The sequence below is a fragment of the Trachurus japonicus genome, chromosome 5, assembly GCF_045865225.1.
Source record: "Trachurus japonicus isolate A0001 chromosome 5, Traja_1.0".
Lineage (NCBI taxonomy): Eukaryota > Metazoa > Chordata > Actinopteri > Carangiformes > Carangidae > Trachurus > Trachurus japonicus.
The window spans coordinates 31,931,128-31,952,935 of record NC_140911.1 but is presented as its reverse complement, the minus strand read 5'-3'; the positions used below and the strand labels follow the sequence as shown (position 1 = coordinate 31,952,935).

The following is a 21,808-nucleotide window of genomic DNA, read 5'->3' as shown; positions in this document are numbered from 1 at the left end:
GTGAGAGCAGCTGTCAGATAAGTTCAGGGTTTCCCGCAGCGCTTTCCTGTTAAGGCGGCCGCCTTAACAACAAAGAGCTGCCGCCTAAACTAACGTCTTAAAAAAAAAAAAAGTAGCGATATTCGCCGCCGCCGCCGCCCCCCCCCCCCGTCGGACGATGGCCGCATCCTCTCACACACATACACACCACAGAGAAGCACGCATGCATAACAGCAGCGCGTGATGAAAGCGAAAGTTAATACGGCACGGCGCGGTGCGTCCCTCCCCCGACGATCGATCCCCGCTGCTGCTGCTACTCACTCCCATATTGTTATGGTTTGGTCTAGTGCGGCCCCCGTCCGTACAGCGCGAATCACACGAGGGTGTTGCTCGCAGCGCCCCCACTGGCCAGGGGCTTGAATCGATTCAGAAGATTGCTGAATCGATATTGAATTGCAGAGAAAAGAATTGCAATGCATTGCTGAATCGATATTTTTACCCAGCCCTATCATCTTGTGGTTTGGGAAACACTGATTGATATTTTTCAACATTTTATTGACCCAACAACTAATCAATTAATTGTTTAAATATTCAACAGATTAATCGATAATAAAAATAGCCTAATCGTTAGTTGCAGCTCTACTTGAGTGAACATATCCCAAGCTCCTCATATGTTTCAGACTAGTCTCAGCCAACAAACATTCATCAGGATGGTATCAATCAGTGAAAAGATGAAGAATTGAACGGTGCAGCACAGCTTTCTAAGACATTATGCGGACAGCCCCTCCAAATTTATGTAATTGGAGGCTGTTAGCCCAGTAAATGGTAATTTATCTAAAATCACGTTTGCAGCAACACTGGTTTTGATTTGAAAGCATTCCCATTTCCGAGAAATAAGATTCTTAGCTGTGTCCTGTACTGTGTTTGTTTACCATCGGTGTAGTGTGAAGATGGGTTTCCTTTACATATGTGTTTATGGATTTACCTCTCGCTGCATCATGTGTATGTGTTTCTGTGTGTGTGTGTGTATGTTTCCCAGGGCCTGAGGGGACAGCTCCAGCTTCACTGTTGCGCACCACTGTCCCAAGCCTTTCTTTCCTTCTAAGCTCCAAGCCGAGTCACGGCATCTCCAGCTTCTGCTCGCAGCCAGACTACGGTTCCGCTGCTTGCTTCCCCTCTCCAATCGCGATGACACCACCAACCGTGCAGTTGTCTGCCAGACGGTCTAATGGGGCCACAGCGAGACATCTGCACCCACACCCAAACAGTGCAGCTACGACCGGCACAGAGGTTGGAAAAGTTACAGGCATGCCCACATGAACTCCATTCAGTCCTCCCAAACCATGCTATCAGCACAGTCAATGATGAATTTCAGGAAAATGGTTAAATTATGCGATTTGCAAAAACATAGACCAAAAAAAAACAAGTCATGAACTCTGCGACAAAATGCACCGCCCATAGACGCTCACAAGAATTAGGGCTGGGTAAAAATATCGATTCAGCAATGCATTGCAATTCTTTTCTCTGCAATTCAATATCGATTCAGCAATCTTTTGAATCGATTCAAGCCCCTGGCCAGTGGGGGCGCTGCGAGCAACACCCTCCTGTGATTCGCGCTGTACGGACGGGGGCCGCACTAGACCAAACCATAACAATATGGGAGTGAGTAGCAGCAGCAGCGGGGATCGATAGGGGGAGGGACGCACCGCGCCGTGCCGTATTAACTTTCGCTTTCAACACGCGCTGCTGTTATGCATGCGTGCTTCTCTGTGGTGTGTATGTGTGTGAGAGGATGCGGCCATCGTCCGACGGGGGGGGGGGGGGGGCGGCGGCGGCGGCGAATATCGCTACTTTTTTTTTTTTTTAAGACGTTAGTTTAGGCGGCAGCTCTTTGTTGTTAAGGCGGCCGCCTTAACAGGAAAGCGCTGCGGGAAACCCTGAACTTATCTGACAGCTGCTCTCACTTCTTCCTCTGCTCCTCCTCACTCACTCACCTACACACAGACAGGACTCTGTCTTCCTCACACTCACCCCAGCCCCTCAGTTTCTCATCCCACCTGCCCGTACCATACACATTGACAGTCAGTCAGAAATCACAGAACTTAAACATCATAACAAGAACATTACTGCGGGGTCGCTACAATATTTTCAGTTGTGCAGTCAACTATTATTAATAATATTGTTTTGTATTGTTTTATTACTCAAAATGTTATGAGTTATTTTCCAAGAGGAAAGTATAGCCTAATTTAAATTTAGCTGCACTGTAGTTCAGTGTTAAAGCAGTGTCATATTTTGTTATGCTATGAGTTATACTATGGCTGTTCATAAGGCATGAAACTAAACAAATAATTATTAAAAAAAAAAAAATCTGGTACTCTTATTTGTGTATTTCTGCTTGATACTGAATCGATATCGAAGCATTTCAATCAATATCGAATCGAATCGATATTGAATCGAATCGTGACCTAATGAATCGAAATCGAATCGAATCGTGAGATTCTCAACAATACCCAGCCCTAACAAGAATAGTCCTCCAAAATGTCCTACCCACGACTCCACATTCATAATGCATGGTGTGAGAGTACTTTATATGCCTATAGTGCGGTAAGCCTGTGGTCTGCATATAACACTGACTGCATGAGGGCAGGGTGCTGCTCCTGTGGCCATGCCAGGTGCTTGAGTGTTTACTCTCTTCAATACCAGCTGTTGGCCAGTTGAAGACACAATTGGTCCATTAATTTTAACCCACATCTCACTGCTGCGAATGCAAGGTATCAGGGCTGGGCGATAAAACGATCTCGATTCGGTATGTGCTGTAGAGGTTGTTTGAGCGGCAGCAGCTGCAGCTAAAGGGAGGAAAGATGAAGTGAAAGTTGTAAAAGAGGGAGGAAATGAGTGGAAGTGGAGCTGATGGCAACCGAAGAGATGGTGAACGCGTGGAGCGTCATTTCGTCTGTCTCGGGGCGTCATGAAAAGAAGCCTGGCAGTGTGGAGTCAGACCTGATGATACGGTCAGAAAGTGAAGGAGAAAAGTCTGACTGTGAAAACACAGAGCTGTTCATGACGTTTATTCTGCGATAACAAGTCTCATACGTTTGCTCATGTACGGCGTGAAGAACATGCGCTAGGCTCCTGTAGATGTAGGGTAACAGAGTGTGTGTGTGTGTGTGTCAGCGCCGAGTCAGAGCAATAAAACAGAGCAAAAAGCTAAATATTTATCGACAACCTGTTCAGATCAATAGAAAGACTATAGCCTCGTGATAGAAGAGGGGAACTCATGTCATCCTCCCAAACTGATCTTCTTCTTCTTCTCTGGTTTCTTCAGGATTCAATCAGGATGTTCCTTGAATTGGCAGCATCAGCAAACAATGTATATCGAATTGATCAATATGGAAAAATGTATTGTGATAAAGTTTTGCCGTATCGCCCAGCCCTACAAAGCATCGAAGCCCCCAAAGAACTGGCAGCAAACATACCAAAATCTCATTTGACAACAATGTGTGGCAACATCCATCCTTTGTTTTACAACAATTAGCCTGGTCAAGGTCACTCAGTAGCCTATATATAGCAAGACAATCAATGCTAATTAAAAAGGCCCAAGCCAGTCTCCACCAGGACAGCTATTTGGGCAGATTAAAGCATTTTTAATAGACTGCTATCAGCTATTAAAAACCTGATCCATTACAGATACACTGGTAATTGTAACACACAGTGCTCCAGGTACAGCAGCTGTACTAACAGAAGCTACTAGTTCAATTAATGATATCCACACAGACTGCCAGCAGCAGGCGGACTGGACTGAACCTTAGCCTCTGGTCCTTCATGCCCAACATTAATATGATTCTTCAGTGACAAGTGGACATCTCTAAGTTAGCACTTGGCATTAGAAGGTGTTTCCACGTGTATTTTGAGTGACCACTTGCGATCAGATCTCACTTCCTAGCTCTATATTTAACATATGTGTGTTTCAGTCACTCTGACTGTGACTGCACTGCAGTTACACTCTTAGAGCTGTCCACTTGTGACCAAATCACCTGACAGATGTTAACATCTTAACATCTTTTCCTCTTTACATGTAGATCATCGTGCCTCTGAAAGTCTGTTGCAGGCGAAAAGCCATTTAAAATGTATTTTGTTGATGCAGGGGATGGAAGAACTGTCGAGATCTTTCTACCACAACAGTTAAACCATGCCACTCCAGCCTTCGTATGCAATCACTATCAATAGTTTGTGAGGCAAGCTAATTCAATTCAATTCAAACTACTTTATTAATCCCACAAGGGGCAATTAGTTATGAGCAGCAGGTTGTCTAGTACATGTAGCCTACAGTACATGGCGCACAATAAATAGTCAATACATCAGACAACATGGAGATTATGGATAATAAATATAAGAGCCTATAAAAAAGATAGCCTACTGTATAATTAAAAGAATTTACAAAACAAGAATTAAGAAATAAAGAAAAAGAATAAAGAATTATATTCTGATCCAAAGCTATCCACTGTCAAAAATATATCATCTAGACTGGATAGTTTCAACACAGGAGTGCATTAGTTAGCTTGGGCATCCACTGTACAGCTGTATTATGTAGTATAAGTACACGATGAACAGGAGAATCAGGGCAGGGCAGGGGACCATGAGTTATCTGCAAGGGCTTATGGGAACATGAAACGCCAAATCCAGTCATTTTAATTGAAGTGGGCCTGGCAGAGGTCTATTATTAAAATATTTCGACAATACACAGGAACTTGTGCAAAGATAGATATTCATCACTTAATTAACTTCGATTTCACCATGTATCTAACTTTGATGCTTAGTTTAGAATGATGTAACACTTTATCAGTGCCTCTTCTGGTTGTTTTTTTTTGACATTTCTGTACTCACTCACAGACACATATAGAAATGAGTCATCTTGCAATGTAAAGGGCACAACTCAAGAGTGATAGGATCATTTAAACCACTGATGCAAATTAGTTGACTGATATATCTGATAAACAGGTTTTGGTGGTTGGTGGTGTGCTTGAGCAAAATGTATTTTTGCGTAACCACTTAATTTGTGGGTCCAAAAATAGATACAGCACAATGTTTTAGCACGTCACTTAATAAGTGCTCTGGAAATGAATATCACTCTGCAATATTTAACATACTGTCCAAAAGCAGTTGGTTTATTCTTTCACCCCCATATTGAGTTGACTCCTTTGAGTATTGCTAAGGAGAAGGCCATTAGGATTTTAGTACTACAGTCTCTGTGCGGTCTCAGTGGGATTACCATAGACAACAGAGCAAGTGACAGGCAATAAGTAAACTAAATTACAGCCATTGAGAAATTATTCTGTAACTTATTGTACAACACACAACACCACAGAGCCATGAGGCAGCTTGCGCCCTGCTGAGTGACAGTGCAAAGATTTACTGACAGATGTTTCAGACTGACACAGAAGGGGGTGGAGATGCTACAGTGACATGCGACATGGGTCTGGACTCCAACCTTCATGCATAGCCAGATATTCAAAGGACATGGAGGGGAAAGGCCTTCAGCTAGTCTCAACTACAGTACACTACCACCTCAGTCACTCACCTCCGTTTAGTTCTGCTCATTGTTCTTGACCTGAGCAGGACACAGCGCAACTTCTCTTTTATATACTGGTCACATCTGGACAGTTCTCCATAACTTCAAACTAATAAGTTAGTGAAAATACTGATCCAGCATATGGCTACGGGAAAATAAAGGCAAAACATGCAGAACTGTGAGATCTATCACGCTTGCCCTCGTTTACCCTTGAAGCCCTATTTTGTTTATGGAAACACTAATTACAAGAGGAGTGCAGACGACCTAATACCGTTAATACCGATGAGTGATAAGTGTAACTTTGGACAACTGAGTTCAGCATTTCTCATTAACCTATGTGTGCAATTAAATTGCCATGTTCTCTTCTAAAAATAAACTAACACAAATTAAGTCTGTACTGAATACATTTGTAGATGCCCATCAGAACATTTTTCCCAAACCATGTTTCTGGCAAACAACGTCTCCCAAAATAATTAATTGAGGTAAAATGGCTGGTAAAACAAAAAAAACATTCTCAACAATTACACCAATGCTCTGATGCAAAATGTCTATTCTATTCAAAACTTAAAGGTCCAGTGTGTAAAATGAGGGGAAAACAGAGACAAATAGCATTCTGATTCTATTATTTATCTATTAAATTGTTTATTTATGAAGTGAAACTCTTGAAACGAGCTCTCTGGTTGGCTGGATTTTCCATTCTTTAGGCTATACAAACATGGTGGCACAAGATGGTGACACTCGCCAAGCAAGAATTATACATGTAAGGCTATGAAAACCATATTCATTGGTCGTATATTCAGATTTTGCCAATAAACTTTGACAAATTAAACACTGGACCTTTAAGATTAGGAGTTAGTATGGCCTATAATAGCACCAACTTGTATTATCATTGTATGACAAATTGTATAAGACCTACAATTTAAATCTCACATTTGATAAGGTGCCAGAGACTGAAATATGTATTTATTACTGATGAAAGTAAGGAAAATGTTGATGTAATCCAAATTGCTTGCAAATTGTCTACTACCTTGTGAATTTTTTTGCTGAAGCAACTCAGGCAAGAAAATTCAGTCTTCTTCATTGTCTACAGGCCAGTGCAAGTGGGGGATCTAATCAGGAGATGCAAAGTGCAGCACTCTAATTGCATCATTAGCTAAACCAATGACTCAGTCACAGTGACTTCAGCCTCACCCTCCCCCCACCCCTCCCTCTTCTGCCCCATCCAGAAATAGGGAGTCAAGCCTCAAGCTCTTTACTGTACAGCTGCTCAAGCAGAATAATTCTAACATGTTATGTGCAACAGCGCAAAATGTTAACGTTCCAGAAATATCCAACTGAAAAACATAGCATTAATGAGATTATGCTATACAACTGTGCTAGACACTACCTCAGTGCTGAGATCCGTCTTCCAGGAAATGGAAAAGACTAGTTCCTAATGTTAACACACAACACACACAAATAAAGCGCACAGGTCCAGGCACACAAGTGTGGTGTGTGGTGGGTGATGTTGCCTCAACATGACAGACATAGCCCCATCTAAAATGCCGAAGACTGTCATAGGGCAAACAACAAGCCTGAACCCTTTTCACACTGCACCCACAAGTAATAGCCACACACAGGTGCACACTCACGGTTTAGATGATTGGGATTTTGATGTGATGTGATTTTAACAGTAAACAATGCCCCCGCTGATGCTGGCAGTCTTTTTATGGCTCATTTTGGTTCACTTTTGTTTGGTTGTACAATGCTGAATGGAAAATCAGCTCGAGCTGCCCTCCTACAGGACCTGATGACCCCTGCCTTTGCTGCTGTGGTTCTGCATGCTTTGCTAAGAATGACTAAGAGGCGGTTTCCCAGCAATTGAAAAGCGCACCCTGCCAAAAACGAACTTGCATTGTGTGTTTCCTGTCGATGCAAAGTGAAAGAGGCGACGATAACACCTCTACTTCTTCCTGTTTTAAGCATTCAAATGATAGATGGTGATGATGTGCACAATATTTGGCAGGCCCCTCGCATTGTCAATGAAGATATCTCTATGATGAAGCAGACTCATGTTGCAAAATGCTGCTTCCTCAGTCAGATAGGCTCTGCTCAGGTAAATGAATAAAACATACTGTGCATGTCTTTATGAAACAGTAAGTCATTGTAGAAACAGCTACAATCGTTATATGGATGTGACCTTTACCTGGATACATATCTAATGTTAGAGATTATTGGTAAAAAAAAAAAAAAAGAAAAAAGAAAGAAAGAAAGAAAGAAAGAAAGAAAGAAAGAAAGAAAGAAAGGGAAAAAAAGGATGATGACATTGTCAGATGTTTGACGGCGCTTTTTCTCGCTCTCACGGAGATGTCTCTGGCTGATGCAGGAATTAACCTGGCCTCTGCCGCACTGTATTAGCCACAGTCAGTGTATGCAGCACAATCTGACTGCGGCGGCTGCTGCTGCTGCTGCTGAGGATGGAGAGCTTCTGGGACTGACGTCTCCACGTCGGGTCACATCTGCGGAACCATCTCCCAGTGATAAGATTAGGGGGGGGGGAGCTCTAGCCTGATTTTACAGTGTTTTAGGCGTGCGCTCCCCTCTGTGAACGCGCCGTTGTATTGTGACCGTGGTGATGAGCGTTACCTCCGGCTGACGTTATAACTCTGCCCGGTCAGTCCATTGAAGACGTTCATGTCAATCCATTATGCCAGCGAACTTGAGACTTACACTTAGCAGGCTAATCACGGCTGGACAAAAAAACAGCCGCTCGTTTCCCACACCCACTCTTCAAATGTTACAACCAGCACTTGTCCTCGTTGCTTTGGTGTTATGAACTGACGGTAACGTTACGGTGTCTTGTCAGTTTCGACACCGTTAGTAGCTAGTCACCGTGATTAACGCTGCGTTAACTGCTTTGCCTACATTAAACAGCGAACATTATGAATGCCTAAACGCCATTGAAATGAATTTCAGAGGAACACTGTCGTTCATTAAAAGTGTAAACAGCGCACACGACACTTCCAGTCTCTTACCTTTGTCGAAATCCGTCTCTTCCTTTCAGACTGTGAGAAGACCCTAGACTGGATTTTGTTGCTCTGACACAACTACCACGCGCTGCAGTCCGGCCCCGCCCTCCCGGCTGCGGCCGCGCCGCTATTGGTCGCTCGGAATACAACCGCAGCCAGGCCGAGGCTTCTCATTGGACGGCCCGCCTGCCAATCTATTTGGATTCTGCTTCCCGCGTTCTGAGCAGCGCTCACAATACATTACATTATGCAGCCTATATTTAGGCGTCAACAACTACTGCAGGCATGTGAAAACAAGTCACAGTGACCTCCAGTATAAATATACAGTAGAGAAACCCAAGCAGAGATTCATCACGTTAATGTTTTAATGACAAGTGCAACCATAAAGGCAGTCAGAATCATGATCAAGCAATGTGTGGAAGAGCTACAATGAAACAAAGTCATCATATTTTCATCTCATTTGGAAATCCTGTGCAGTAAAGTGACTATCTAGATTCTAGATTGCATTTCTGTGTTGAGTAACACATGGTGCCTTTCATTGCAAACTAAGAAAGACTAGGGGTCGGGGAGGAGAACAGAAACATCCTTAATGTCCCCCGGGGAGAGCAGTTTGTCACAAGCAACTTTGACTCTGTGCCAGCTAGGTTGGAGAAGCCGTCTCAGTAATGCCGGGCTTGTATGGCGGGCAGTGCTGTTTGCAGCATGTAACTCAACACAGCTACATTCAGTCTTTCATAACAAGAGGAGCCTTGACTTGAGCTGCAACTTCAGCCCCCAGAAGTTCCTCTACGATTGTCAGGGCAAACTCGAAACTGGTTCCTGGCCCACGGCTGGTGATGTAATGTCCATCCTTCTGTACTCGAGCCTCTGAATATTTATAGTGATCTGGAAAAACACACACACACACGCACACACACAAAGAGTAATACCATAAGGATAATCACCATGACAGCTACAAGCCACATGCCGAAAGCTAAACACGTTAGAGGCTACAGTGTACTATAAGGACACAGATAATCTATTACTACTCAGCTGATCCAGTTCTAGTATGTTCTGTCACATTCCAACATCCGCTTTCACCTCTGAGTGGGGCGCTCCCCTCTACTGCATAGTGGCATGATTTTCTATAGGCAAGATGAAGCTAGTACAGCACCACCTACTGCCCATTACAAATAAATACAACTCCTTCTGTCTGGACATGAGCTTCAAGCCACTAGCTGTACATTTCAACATATGTTCCACCACATTTTTGCATAGAAATGTTTTTTATAGTTGTTTTTTTTTACCTCCTGCCATCATCTTCTCCTTCATGGCGGGGTGTGTAGTGACTGTGCTGCCGTAGCCAATGCCATGTGCCAGAAGAGCAGTGGGACCTGCAGAGGGGGCATAGCTGAGTAAGGCTCATTTAACAGCTTCCTCCTATTAAGTGTCACGTCTGTTGCTTGTGTTAGTCCAAGTTTTCATTTTCATGCAGTTTAAAGAAAGGTTAGAGATGTCAAGGGTGAAACAATGCATCTTCAAAATAGAGATAAAAAACAAACCAAAGAAGTAAAAATCATATAGCCAAAGAAAATCAAAATACAAAAAATGGTGACTTTGACTTAAGGGACTGAAATTAGTATTATAAATTAATGATATCAGTATAAAATATTTAACGGCAACGCCATGTCCTAAAGGTGTCCTCAACTGTACCATTGTTTCTAAGAATATACACATGTATTATACAGTTTCAGCCTCTCTCCAAAGACACTGCACTGCATTGAAAAGAGGGGGAAAAGGACGGGCAGAAGGCATCGGCTGCTGCTGCATTAACTTTGGCAGCATCCTAGCACTGCAGTGGGCTCCTCCAAAAACTGTTAATAAATAGAAAGGTATTGATTATGCTCCTTGGCCGTCTTCCCATACGGTCTAAAGATTACACTTGCCCCTGGCAGAACAGCAGTCTGCCCGTTAAAGCCAAGTTACTCTTGTTACAGCGAGTCCCCACCCAAAGGACGCCAGACTGGCAGAGAGAGGGAGGGAGGGAGGGAGAACCGACATGGAGGGAGACAGAGGCAGACATGGAGAGAAGTATGATGATGATGACCATCTTCTTTTCTCTGTTAAAAGGGTTTTCTTGGGAGTTTTTCATCAGTTGACATGAGGGTCTAAGGGCGGAGGATGTTGTTATGATGCTATGTAAAGAGACAAACTGTTTGTAAAAATGGCCTATACAAATAAAATTGCATTGCCTTATCATATGACCAATCTAAAAATTATGTATTTGTATTTTGTGAGCATGACCTCATTCATGTAACAAATATTACCTCAATGGGGGTTACACAGTTGTTAATTTGGCCTGATTTCTTTTACACTGGTTATTAATGGTTTGTAATCAGGTCTTGTTTAAACAGACCTTTCTCATGTCACGATAACAACTTTCATGTAAAGGAAGAAATAATAAGTCTTGCCATTGGCCCTCTTGCTGGCAGGTTCATTAAACTGTATATTCCTGTGAGGATTTCAGTAATTTTCTAGGACACCCTTCAATCCACTTTGCCGCATTGGTCCCCTGTCCTATTCAAAATGTCCTTCCAATGTCCTTTCTCTGCATACAGAGACTGTCAAATAAAATGTCAGTGCTTATAGGTTCACTCAGGGACAGTTATTAATCAAACCCCTCACCCTTTTATCTCCAACACCAAATGGAGGTCACACATGGCCATAAACTAATGAGGCACATTGTTAAATGTGTGTATTTTTCAATATGTGGTTAAGGTGTGTGGTGAACTCTTTTAAGGGCACATCCAGTTACTAAAATACCAGAAAATCCTCCGGATTCAGCGCCACATGCGTTGAACAACTGCACCTTTTTTTTCTGTCCAAGATCTTAAATTCCAGTTGCGAGCAAATCCAAATCCCATTTACTGGCACAACAGTCGCCTGATATGTTTCAAACCAAAATATCATACCTTTAGCGCTGTTTCTAGGCAAAAAAAAATGTTAATGGGTCACACGGTAGTTTATATCACTAATTTGTCAAACTGGTTTGATTCATATGGAAAACATGAGCAGTATTTGTTCATTTATTGCCTATCATTAGTGATGACAATGCTACAATTTCACACCAAAAAGCACCGGAATGAACTGCACTGTGTATGTTGTAATTTACATGTACTTGATTAAAAGCACAGCATGTTGGTCAAATTTGAGGTCATGTCATATTTAAACTGTAACCCATAGAAAGGCTTCACTGTAAAAAAAAACAAAAAAAAAACACAGCTCTTGTAGAATTATGTCTCTGGTTTGTTTTCACATACTATACCTGCACAGATGGCTGCAATCAGGCCTTTTCTGCCATCTTGATCTTTCAGCACCTCTTTCACAGCAGGAGACTGCAAGACAGCGCAAAAAACCAGATGCACCGTGAGCCATCTGCAGGCCATGTGACGGCACAGTGTGCTGACTACACTATAATAACGAAAACAAACTGGCAATGTATGAAATACATAAGATATCACCCATCACCGTTTATAACCACAGAATTATCAGATACAAACACTAATGCATGTATCTGAACTTAGCATCGTTCAGATGAAATTGATTCAAAAAGATTTTAACCTCTTGTTTTTTTCCAAAGAAATTCTTTATGTAGCACAGATGGATATAAAAGTTATAGAAAACATTTAAATTTTTGTGTACTATCGGTTCTAAAAAAAAAAAAAAAGTTTAACTGTTTAAAAAAAGGATGTGACTACAACCACTATTACGAAAAATACACACACAAAAAAAAAAAATATGAGCGATACTCTCTAATATGAATGTTGTCTTATATTGTTTTCTTACTCCACTTCTCCATTCATTTATCTTACTCAGGGTTACAGAGGAGCTGCACTGAGCCATAGACTGTTATTTAATAATAAACATTTAACCAAGAGAAATAGCTTTTATCACCCCACGAGTCCAGAAATAAAACTATTTCATTCACTATTATATTATCAAAATCCTCATATTTAATATGCTGGAACCATACTTCTACCACTACTCCATCCTCTGGTTTAAAATTGTTTGAAATGATTAATAAATCATCAAAATAGTAGCCAAACAATTGTCTTTTGATTGACTGACTGAACAAAAGCTAAAGGGCTAATGGTTTCAACTCTACAACACAGCTAAACTTGAATTATGGAACACTGAACATGCATGCTTTCAAGCTAGTAAGACTATCAATTAGTTTGGCAAGATCTATCGAGACAGCTCATTTTGCTCTCTGGTTATGAGAAGACTTCTGTATTTGTGTTTTTGTCTGAGCTCTTAAACTTTGATTGTTGGTATTTAACAGTCAAGTATCCTAATGTTATAGAGAAATATAAATATAAATTAAATCAATTAAAATATGATTGAATATATATAATATATGAATATAATTTTGAAGACTGAAACTGATCATCAAATCATCTTCCTTAATGATTAATCAATTCTGGAAATGAAAATATAAGAAATTATAACATAAATTGCCATGATTTTCAAAAGCCCAAGCTGACATCCTCAGATGTCTTTTTTTTTTTTTTTTTGCTTGACCAACAGTTTGAATCCATAATATCTTACTATGTACACTAAGGCATTGAATCCTCACACGTAAGAAACTGGAGTCCTAACAGATCATAACATGGAGAGACTGATCCATTTAGATGCCGTTGGTCTGACGATTTCTCACCTCAGCCAGATTCTGGGCCCCTGGCATTCCTCCTGGCAGAAGCACCACATCATAGGGGCCCTGGGAAACAGACCATAATAAATAAAGACTGACAAAGTTTAACATTGCATAACAGCAGCCATCATCTATTTAGCTGATGAGAGATGTGAGACAATGAAACTATACACATGTACAATGTAAAAAAATAAATAGTGTGCTTCATCTGGCTTTGAAAGTATGGCTTCTGTCTAACATGTAATAACAGTATTAGAAGGTACAGTTGTGCACAGAAGACAGGGAACTGCTGGGAAAATTACAAGAGTAAACACAACCCCTGCAACAAATAGACATTAACATTTTTTTTCTTGACCTATTACTTTTTATTGCATGAACATAAAAACCAGCAAAAAAAGATAAATAGTAATTATGGCATATGCACAAGTTTGGCCACCCTGCTCAGTCAGTACTTAGTACTCCCCCTCCTTGGCAGATAGCACAGCTTGCAAATGCTTCTTGTAGCCAGCTAAGAGTCTTTCTATTCTTGATTTATGAATTTTCACCCACGCTTCCTGCAGAGCTCAGATATTTTTAGGTTGTCTTGCACATGCAGCATGTTTAAGATCTACCCACAGGTTTTCAGGGATGTTCAGGTCAGGCGACTCTGGGGGCCGCTCCATAAGCCTGTGTTTCTTGGAGCAGTTCAGGGTGGATTTTAAGGTCGACTCTGGATCACTGTGCTATTGACTCATTTGCATCCAGAACTTGCAGATATTTAGTGGTATCCATCTGAATGTGTCTGAATGTATCTTGTGCCACACAACCCCATAGCAGAGCATCTCTATTTAACAGTTGGCAAAGGTGGCCTTACTGTATACTTAGCAGAGAGTCCAAACCTGTGTACATGCAACATTAGTCGTTTTTTTTCTCAAGTCCAATATTTTTTCTATTGATCATTTTTATTCTCCTTTTTCCATTGACCATTTTATCTGTTGTTTTTATTTATTCATGTTTCACTTATTTACTGTTTAAATGAATTGCAATGATCTAGAAGCAGATCTATCTATCTATGGAATAAAGTAACACCTGAAGAATGGCTCTTAAAATATATATCATTTCACCTGATCTTTGCATATAACTGTAGCTACTGTGCCTAACCTGTTTGCTGGCCTCCTCCAGGCTGGAGTCAGGACAGATGACGACGTTTCTGCTGCACTGGACTGGCTCTTTGCCTGTCAGTCCCGCCACCGTCACTGCAATCTTTATTTCACACACAAAAAGCACAGAATAAGCATCATTGCAAAACAGTCTACCCGTCAGCACATGGCTGCTAGAGACTTTTATTTTGAAAGATATCAAATGGCGGAGAGTTACAGTGGCTGGACTTTGACATTTAACGTCTGCCCTCACTTTAAAGGTTGTTGAGTGCGTCAATAGCTACCAGACAGTCACAGCTTGTTGTTTAAACTATAACATACAGTACAATAACTTACATAAAAAGTAACGTAGGTGGTTGAGTTGTGAAGTGCTCCTGACAGATGAACAGTTACAAAGCTAATTCGTGATAACGCTAGCACCTTTTATTCAAATGCCACGTAAATTACCGTCTCCACAGTCAAAGCTGTTGTCAATACAACACTGCACATGAGTGTACTGTCACCCAGCTGAGGGGCTTGGTACAGCCCACTACAGAGAAGTTAGGCTCAGTTGTGTTGGTCTGGGCCAACATTAGCCAGCTAGCTGCTAACACATTCAGCATGTATGCCGTGTAAAGTGCGTGTTCGCGTTACAAACCCCGGCTCTACGCATCACGTCCACGGGAATGACAGTTTCCATCTCCTCTGCGCCCTTAGACAGGATCACCAGTGCCTTCTTCCCCGCCATTGTTAGCCTGCAGTTGTGTCTCTAACAGGTGCGAGGACGCTAACTCCAGTCTGCAAGTCCCTGGCAGCAGCAACTGGCAGCTCTGCAGCGAGGTTTTGACAGAGGCAGGGTTGCCAGTTTGGTCCCTATATCCCCCTTTCAAAACAGATTTCACCATCCTATCTTGCCCATTGTGAACCCATATCAGTACATACGTCAAATAGAAGCTCTTAATTCAGGAGGTGTTATGACTAAAATAAACAGAGAGCAAAACAAACACAAAGAAATCACACCTAGACTGACTACTGCACAGGGAAGAGATTTGCCCTCAGCGGAGAAACAACTAGCTCAAATTGACAATGCTTGGTTGTTTTACCCATACTGTATGGTTTTACCATGGCAGCAATATCACTGTCTGTCTAGAATCATTCATTTATAGTTTTTACTTTACATTTTGCACGTGTTTGTTTAGTTTAACAAATTTTGTTTTATTCAAAAATTATCTGATTTGTAAACAAATGTACAGCAATGATCCTTAAACCTAGTTATGGCTTGTGAACTCTTAAGACAGAGCCTATGTCTATTATAGCCCCCAGTCACAGCCTGTGAATTGTGATGAGACATAAATTAGTAAAAAAAAAAAAAAAAAAATCCCCTCAGAGTCACAGATGCTGCAACCAGACTAGCAAACATCGCCTGCAAACAGTAACTGTGTTAAAGGAATGTTCCATGACAGTGTCCATCCACTTCTTTAACTAAACACTATTTTCTATGTTCACTTTTAGGCTCTAAGCATGGGACATTAGGACCTAAATGTTGCATCTCATGCAGTCAAAGTAATATATGTCAAAATAAGTAGCCTACCTGCAAGTACTAGTGTACCAGCTAGGAGTAAGTGGTTTGCTGTCTAAAAAAGGGAACTGCATCTGGTGCTATTAAATGCACACTTATAGGCAACAAAGTCACCATTACTGTGTGGTATACTCAGTAATGAATGTGAAATTATTTTTCCAGTGAGGGCTTGTTCAGCTGTGAGCAGGCGTGACTGCATGATACCCAATAACAGGCAGTACACCATTTATCCCACTAGGTGGTAGCATTAACCCAAAATTCAAAGGGTGTCTTGGAAAAAAAAGTCTACACAAATGTGAAGGCTCACATCTAAAGGTAAAGTGCAACTTTGACTTTATGGATAAAATACGCAATTTAACATTTTTCTAGCAAATCCATAAACCCTGTTGCTTAATAGCAGTCTTGTGATCAGAATAATTTAATTCAGTCATGTAATGAATTAAGTTTTTTTTAAAACAACACCAGGCAGCAGGTCACAGAGGTCACCGAGTTCTGCAGGAAACTTCAGCAGAAAACTCTTAAGACAGTTAAGGAATCATATGCCAGTGTAAATCCCAGACTTAACGTGTGGGGCTTTAGCGTGCAGGCACCTATCCTAGTTAATGTGCCTCTGTGTATTCTGCTGCTGAGATTCACTTTCATATTTGTGCGTCAAACTAGAGCCCAGTGAAACGGCAGATTAGACAAAAGCGTAGGGGGTGCTGGCAGCAGGTTGTTTATTGCGTGCCTGCGAGTGAATCCAAAAGGCAGCGGTGATTACCAACATATGCAGCTGAGGATCAACTGAACCAGACCCAGCGGTGGCACTCAGGCTAATTTCCATACATTAATTCACTTATATTAATTTACTAATTTCTTTCACTATGTAATCATAAAGTGCATGATCACACTGAAGAAATGTTTCAAAGTGACTTGTGACACAGTAGTAAGGATGACAATTACTGTCTGGGACACTGAACACAGAAGGTCTTCACTGACAAATGAAAATTATCCAACTGTTCTCTACTCAGGCAAGTCTTTACAAAATGAATGAACACAATTTCATAATAACACAAAAAGATTGTGGTGATTCCTATTTTGTTTCTTTCTTCTTTTTTTTGCAACAATCCCTAAGAACTGTCAGTAAATTGATCCTATCTGATATTGATTCTCGATTGCTGTTGACCTCCGCTGTTTTAAAAACACACTATGAGCCTCACTTACACAGGGCAAAATGTTCCTTGCTTATGTCAAACGTGGGCACTGGTAGTTTATTTTGAGGTATTCTCATATACACACTGTCCTGTTGCCACAAATGCTCACTAGTGCATCAGAATCCAAGGCAGAAAATAGTCCCAGCAAACTGCACCATTTACCTCTATTCAAGTAATAATCAAATGCTTGTTTTCAGGAAATACTTTAAAAACTACTTATGACCAGTTTTATATGTTTAGTAGGGAACACTGAGCTTGAGGCTGTATACTGTCTGGAAAGTATTGAGAAACTAACAAACACATTTGGTTTTGATTTTTTTTATGGAATCTGCTGACATAAGAAAAAAACAAAGTCTAAAACACTACAGCATTAACTTTATGCAAAGAGTTTAGAAAATGTGATTAAAGAAAATCCAATCTGATATTATCCACTGGCAACAGATGATCATTATGTGTGCATGTTCTACTGCCTGGTGCATGTGAGACCGGCCTGTGGAGGAAAAGGGTGCTCATCAGTGGATTCCTTTGCGTATTATTATTTCTCTCGTGCTCCCTCTTGCCTGCATCACCAGGCCTTGCTCTGCTTTATCTGGCCGTTCACAGAGGTCTGCTCGAAAACCTGAAGGGTTTCTGGAATCAAACCTCCGGGGAGACAAGAATACAGAAACATTTTTTTTTTTTTATAAGACGGGGACAGAGGAAAAAGAAAATCCTCAAACTGAAATGAGGGAATTCCACAAATTACCGTTTGTCACAAAGTAATCCTGTTACTATTGCAAAGAATATGAAACGGTGTAAACATGGAAATAAACTGCCAATATGGATGTAGCTTACAAGCAGAGGCTCTGTTCAGTTGAGATATACAGCTGCAAACCCTGTTTCAGATCCCCAGTAAGGAAGAGTGCCACAATATTCAAAGTGGTTACAGAAAATTTGCTTCTACAGGGACAGATTAAAATTTTCAGATGTTTTTTTTTTCTTCTTTCTATTTATTCTTTGCATTTTCTACATTCCAACTCATTTTGTCCAATCCTTTTGCTCACCGGTTACTCTTCCCAGTCATCTAATGGCAGCATTGCTGCAGTCAGAGAAGAACTGATGAATATTTAGGAGCATTTTATCTTCCCATCTGTGCACAGGCTTTATCTTGTGTCTGCTTCACACATTGTAAGCCACTGAGTGCATGAGATGAGTGACAAGCATATAATCTTGATTGCATCTTGATGCTATTACCTTATGCTGCCAAGCGCTCAGGTGACAGCTGGGGGACAGTGAGGAGGTCTGGGGAGAAAAGGTGACATTGGATTTTATGCACCTGTGTCGGCAGTGGAGCGACCAGCAGCCGCGCAGCAGACACAAGATGGCGCCAGCTGAGTGAGTTCAACTTTTGTGCAGGGTAGTTCAGAGGCAAGGCCAACTGTGTGTGAGGATATTTTTGCAACAACAATTTCTCTCTCTGCAAATAATCAAAAAAAAGAAGAAAATAACACAAAAGTTGACTTTGTAAGGCTGCAGCAATCAGATGTCTCCTCTGGAATCGCAAGTGTTTTCAGATGTATGGCATGTGTCGCTATACCCTGACAGATAAACTGAACAAAGATACGTTTGGATGTATGTCTCAGCATTCATTAAACAATTTGTTTTAAATGCTTTATCCAAAATGAGATTCCTACAAATCCAACGCATGACAAATTGTTTTCAACCACAGAGGCAGTATTACAAATTAAGGCAGCACATTAATGTGTTGTTTAGATTATTGAGTATGTGTAACAACATGAACCAGAATTGCCTCACAGTCATTTCTGGTTGCAATAATCTGCCTATCCTCAAATTATGCCCCTATCCATATTATTTTATGGGGAGGGAAGGGAGGGAGAGAGGGAGGGGGCAAAAGTGACTCTCCTTTTCCTTTCTTCTCCCTCTCTGTCTCAGTGAGTATCAGTTTGTTTTGCTCTCAGCTTGCGTCTATTAGATGCCTTAATGCTGTACAGCGTGGCCTATCTTCAAACAGGAATGTTGATGATACTGGCCCTGCAGCGGTGCCCCCCCACCCCCACCCCCCTCAACCCCAATACAGCCCCAGCCCCGGCCCTGCTCCTCTACACAGAGGGCAATAAAGACACAAGGAGGATTAGTGTTGTGTGCCTAACAAAGTGGTTGCCAGAGAGTGAGAGGGCCATGCCCATGGGCTCAACCGCAACCCTCGCTCAGCTCAGCTCGGCTCGGCTCGGCTCTGTCGAGGTCCCCCCCTGCCTGGGCTTCCCTAAGGTCTGCTCTCTCTCAGGGAGCTCTGTGGATGTGTGATAGACTCTGAGTGGGTGAATTCGTGTTGATGCTAAAGAGGCAGAGGACGCAGACAGATAATCCATGGCTTAAGCAGCGCTGTAGTAACTTTCCCCCCTTAAACAAGGGAACATATGTGCAAACAGTTAAATTTAATTCAGTCACATACTCGGCGCTGTGCATATTTTTCACCAAAGACTTTCCCACAGTGAACTTAAGGCGTAATTTCCAACTCTTCACAAGTAGGTGCTCGGAAATTGCCATCAATAAACCCATGATCATGTAGTTTAGCCTACACAGCAACCTGATGGTACACAACAACAACAACAACAACTTGTCTTTCTGTGTAGATTTCTCCCACTGTCTGTCCAGTGGATAAACAACATGGTTTGATACAGAGAACAGTCAGGCTAAAGTCTGTGCACTATGTTTATGGATATCTCTCTCCCTGTAGCCGGTGTGCTTACACAAATGGAACACCATATAATTGTACAAGTCTGATAAACAGAGGGGCAGTGGTCTTGTAAATGTTGTCACGTTAGATAGGAGTGTTACATCCGAGATTACTGTGGAGGAGCACGTCTGCGGGCGCATGGGCCTGTGAGGACAGTTAGCCTCTGGTTTGATGGAGAGCCGTGTACAGGACAGGACAGGTGAACCAAACAGCTGCTACCCCCGTTTTTCCCTAAAAAACCCAGCGTGACAGATCAGGCCATGGCTCTCACACACAACGGCCGCGCTTTTCACACGGTAGCTGTCTCAGGCCACGTTACACACATCTTTTAGATGCTCCATTTTGTGCGTTGGGTAATGAAATTTGCGCTGGAGACCCCCGGAATATGCAGACATATGGTGGTTATTAATGCTCCCTTCTCCCTTTTCAGCCGCAGCACCTCTGCCCGACAGCACGGTCCGTTCCCTCGCCTGTCTGTTTTGGGTCCTCCTCACTCCTCAAAGCTGTTTGCCTTTTACCTCTGTCACGCCAACCAGGATTCACACAGCAGCATGAACTGCTGTGTCTAGAAGAAAGGCCAAGTTCTGTTAATACTTGGCTAAGTTTACATGTTCATTCACACTTGATTATGGGGGAAGCCCTGAGTTCGGAATGGTTTCAGTATGCCAGAGAGGCAGAAAAGGGGAAAGGGATATCCTTTAAACAGCAGATAGTACACAAGGGCAATCCAGAGTCAGACAAAAATGTTGTAATGTTATTCATAAAATTTAAGCTTTCATCATTTGGGAATTTGTGTTACTGGTATAAAAGAACAACACAATTGAATAGAATGTATATATACTATATATATACTCCTGTTTTATGAATAATCATATGTTTTGTTTTAACTTCACACATTATCAACTCAGCAAAATTCACGGTGCAACAAATGTGGCAAAAAATTGTAATTCTGCTCAGGTTTTTCCCGCTCAGGCCTCTGAAATGATGGCGGCTGTATATGATTCATTCTTTGAACAATGTACCAAAGCCACTCTGAAAACTGATGGTAAAATGTCCTTTTTGCATTCCTTGGTAATGGAAATGGATGCTCAATAGTCCCCCTCTGCAAAGTATTATGGAGGTAAAAAGGCATGCAGGTGTAGTCTATTTTTACCTGCATAAGCCTTTATAGATTAACACAGTTTACCAGTCCCTGCTCAGCTTTTGGTTCACTATCCTAACTCTGAAATTAACCGGATTCCACTCACTTAATCCCTTACTTTTTATATGCATACTGCATTATCTGACTTAATGTCTGAGACGTTTCCAAACAATTTTCTTTCAAAACTTCTTCGAATTGGTATGAAAACATTCCCACGAAAATGATGGTTTCTTTATTGTTGTCGAAGGGGACATTTGCAGCTTGGAGTGTAATTTTTCCGGGTTTTGGAGGAGACAAACTCCCTATAAATAAATCCTATGCAATCTCAATTATGTCTTTTTTTTTTTTTTTTTTTTTTGGCCTCACTATTCCCACACTTTTGATTTCCACTTTAAAAGCAGAGTGATATACTCCTATGATTGGAAATGTTCAATGCACTTCTGGAAGAGGGTGCACTGTCCTGTGCAGATAAGGTTGCGAATGCAAGATCTGTCTCTCTGAAATAGAAGCCTGACAAACAGTGCTGTCTCTCCCAGACACAGTGGGAGAGGAGTGTGCTCGGATGGGAGCCTTTGAGACCAGCCTTTTTAATATCGGCGCCGCTGTAACATCAGTAAGGTGACATTTCGGCAGCACCATCAAGATCCAACAGTGGCCATGCTGCTTCGACAATCAATTATCCATGCATAACATCCCACCAGTGTGTGCGACATGAATCAGTCCTGGACCAGGCTTCTCCTTTGCCTTGATTCTCAAGAAAAGAGAGACCTTTCATTCGACCCTTAAGAAAGAGA

General features: G+C 41.7%; 2 protein-coding genes across 5 annotated transcripts in view; both read right to left on the bottom strand.

The window, feature by feature from the left end:
- The window catches only part of kcnab2a (potassium voltage-gated channel subfamily A regulatory beta subunit 2a), a 94,846-nt gene extending 86,171 nt beyond the window's left edge, over positions 1–8,675 (bottom strand). For 2 of the 4 annotated variants that reach the window (XM_085777504.1, XM_085777509.1), the window contains exon 1: positions 8,547–8,656. The gene's annotated coding sequence lies outside the window, so the exon portion shown is untranslated. Of the gene's footprint in view, positions 1–8,546 lie in introns of all 4 variants that reach the window. The other 2 variants (XM_085777506.1, XM_085777503.1) reach the window with 2 other exon arrangements.
- A 232-nt stretch (positions 8,676–8,907) lies between these two features.
- park7 (parkinson protein 7) lies at positions 8,908–15,239 on the bottom strand. Its single transcript, XM_085777510.1, has 6 exons — positions 15,023–15,239; positions 14,387–14,488; positions 13,253–13,312; positions 11,861–11,930; positions 9,843–9,929; positions 8,908–9,441 (listed from the first exon to the last, which is right to left on the bottom strand). The coding sequence occupies exons 1-6, from the start codon at positions 15,110–15,112 to the stop codon at positions 9,281–9,283; spliced, it is 570 nt and encodes a 189-aa protein (XP_085633636.1). The 5' UTR covers positions 15,113–15,239; the 3' UTR covers positions 8,908–9,280.
- Positions 15,240–21,808: the final 6,569 nt, after the last annotated feature.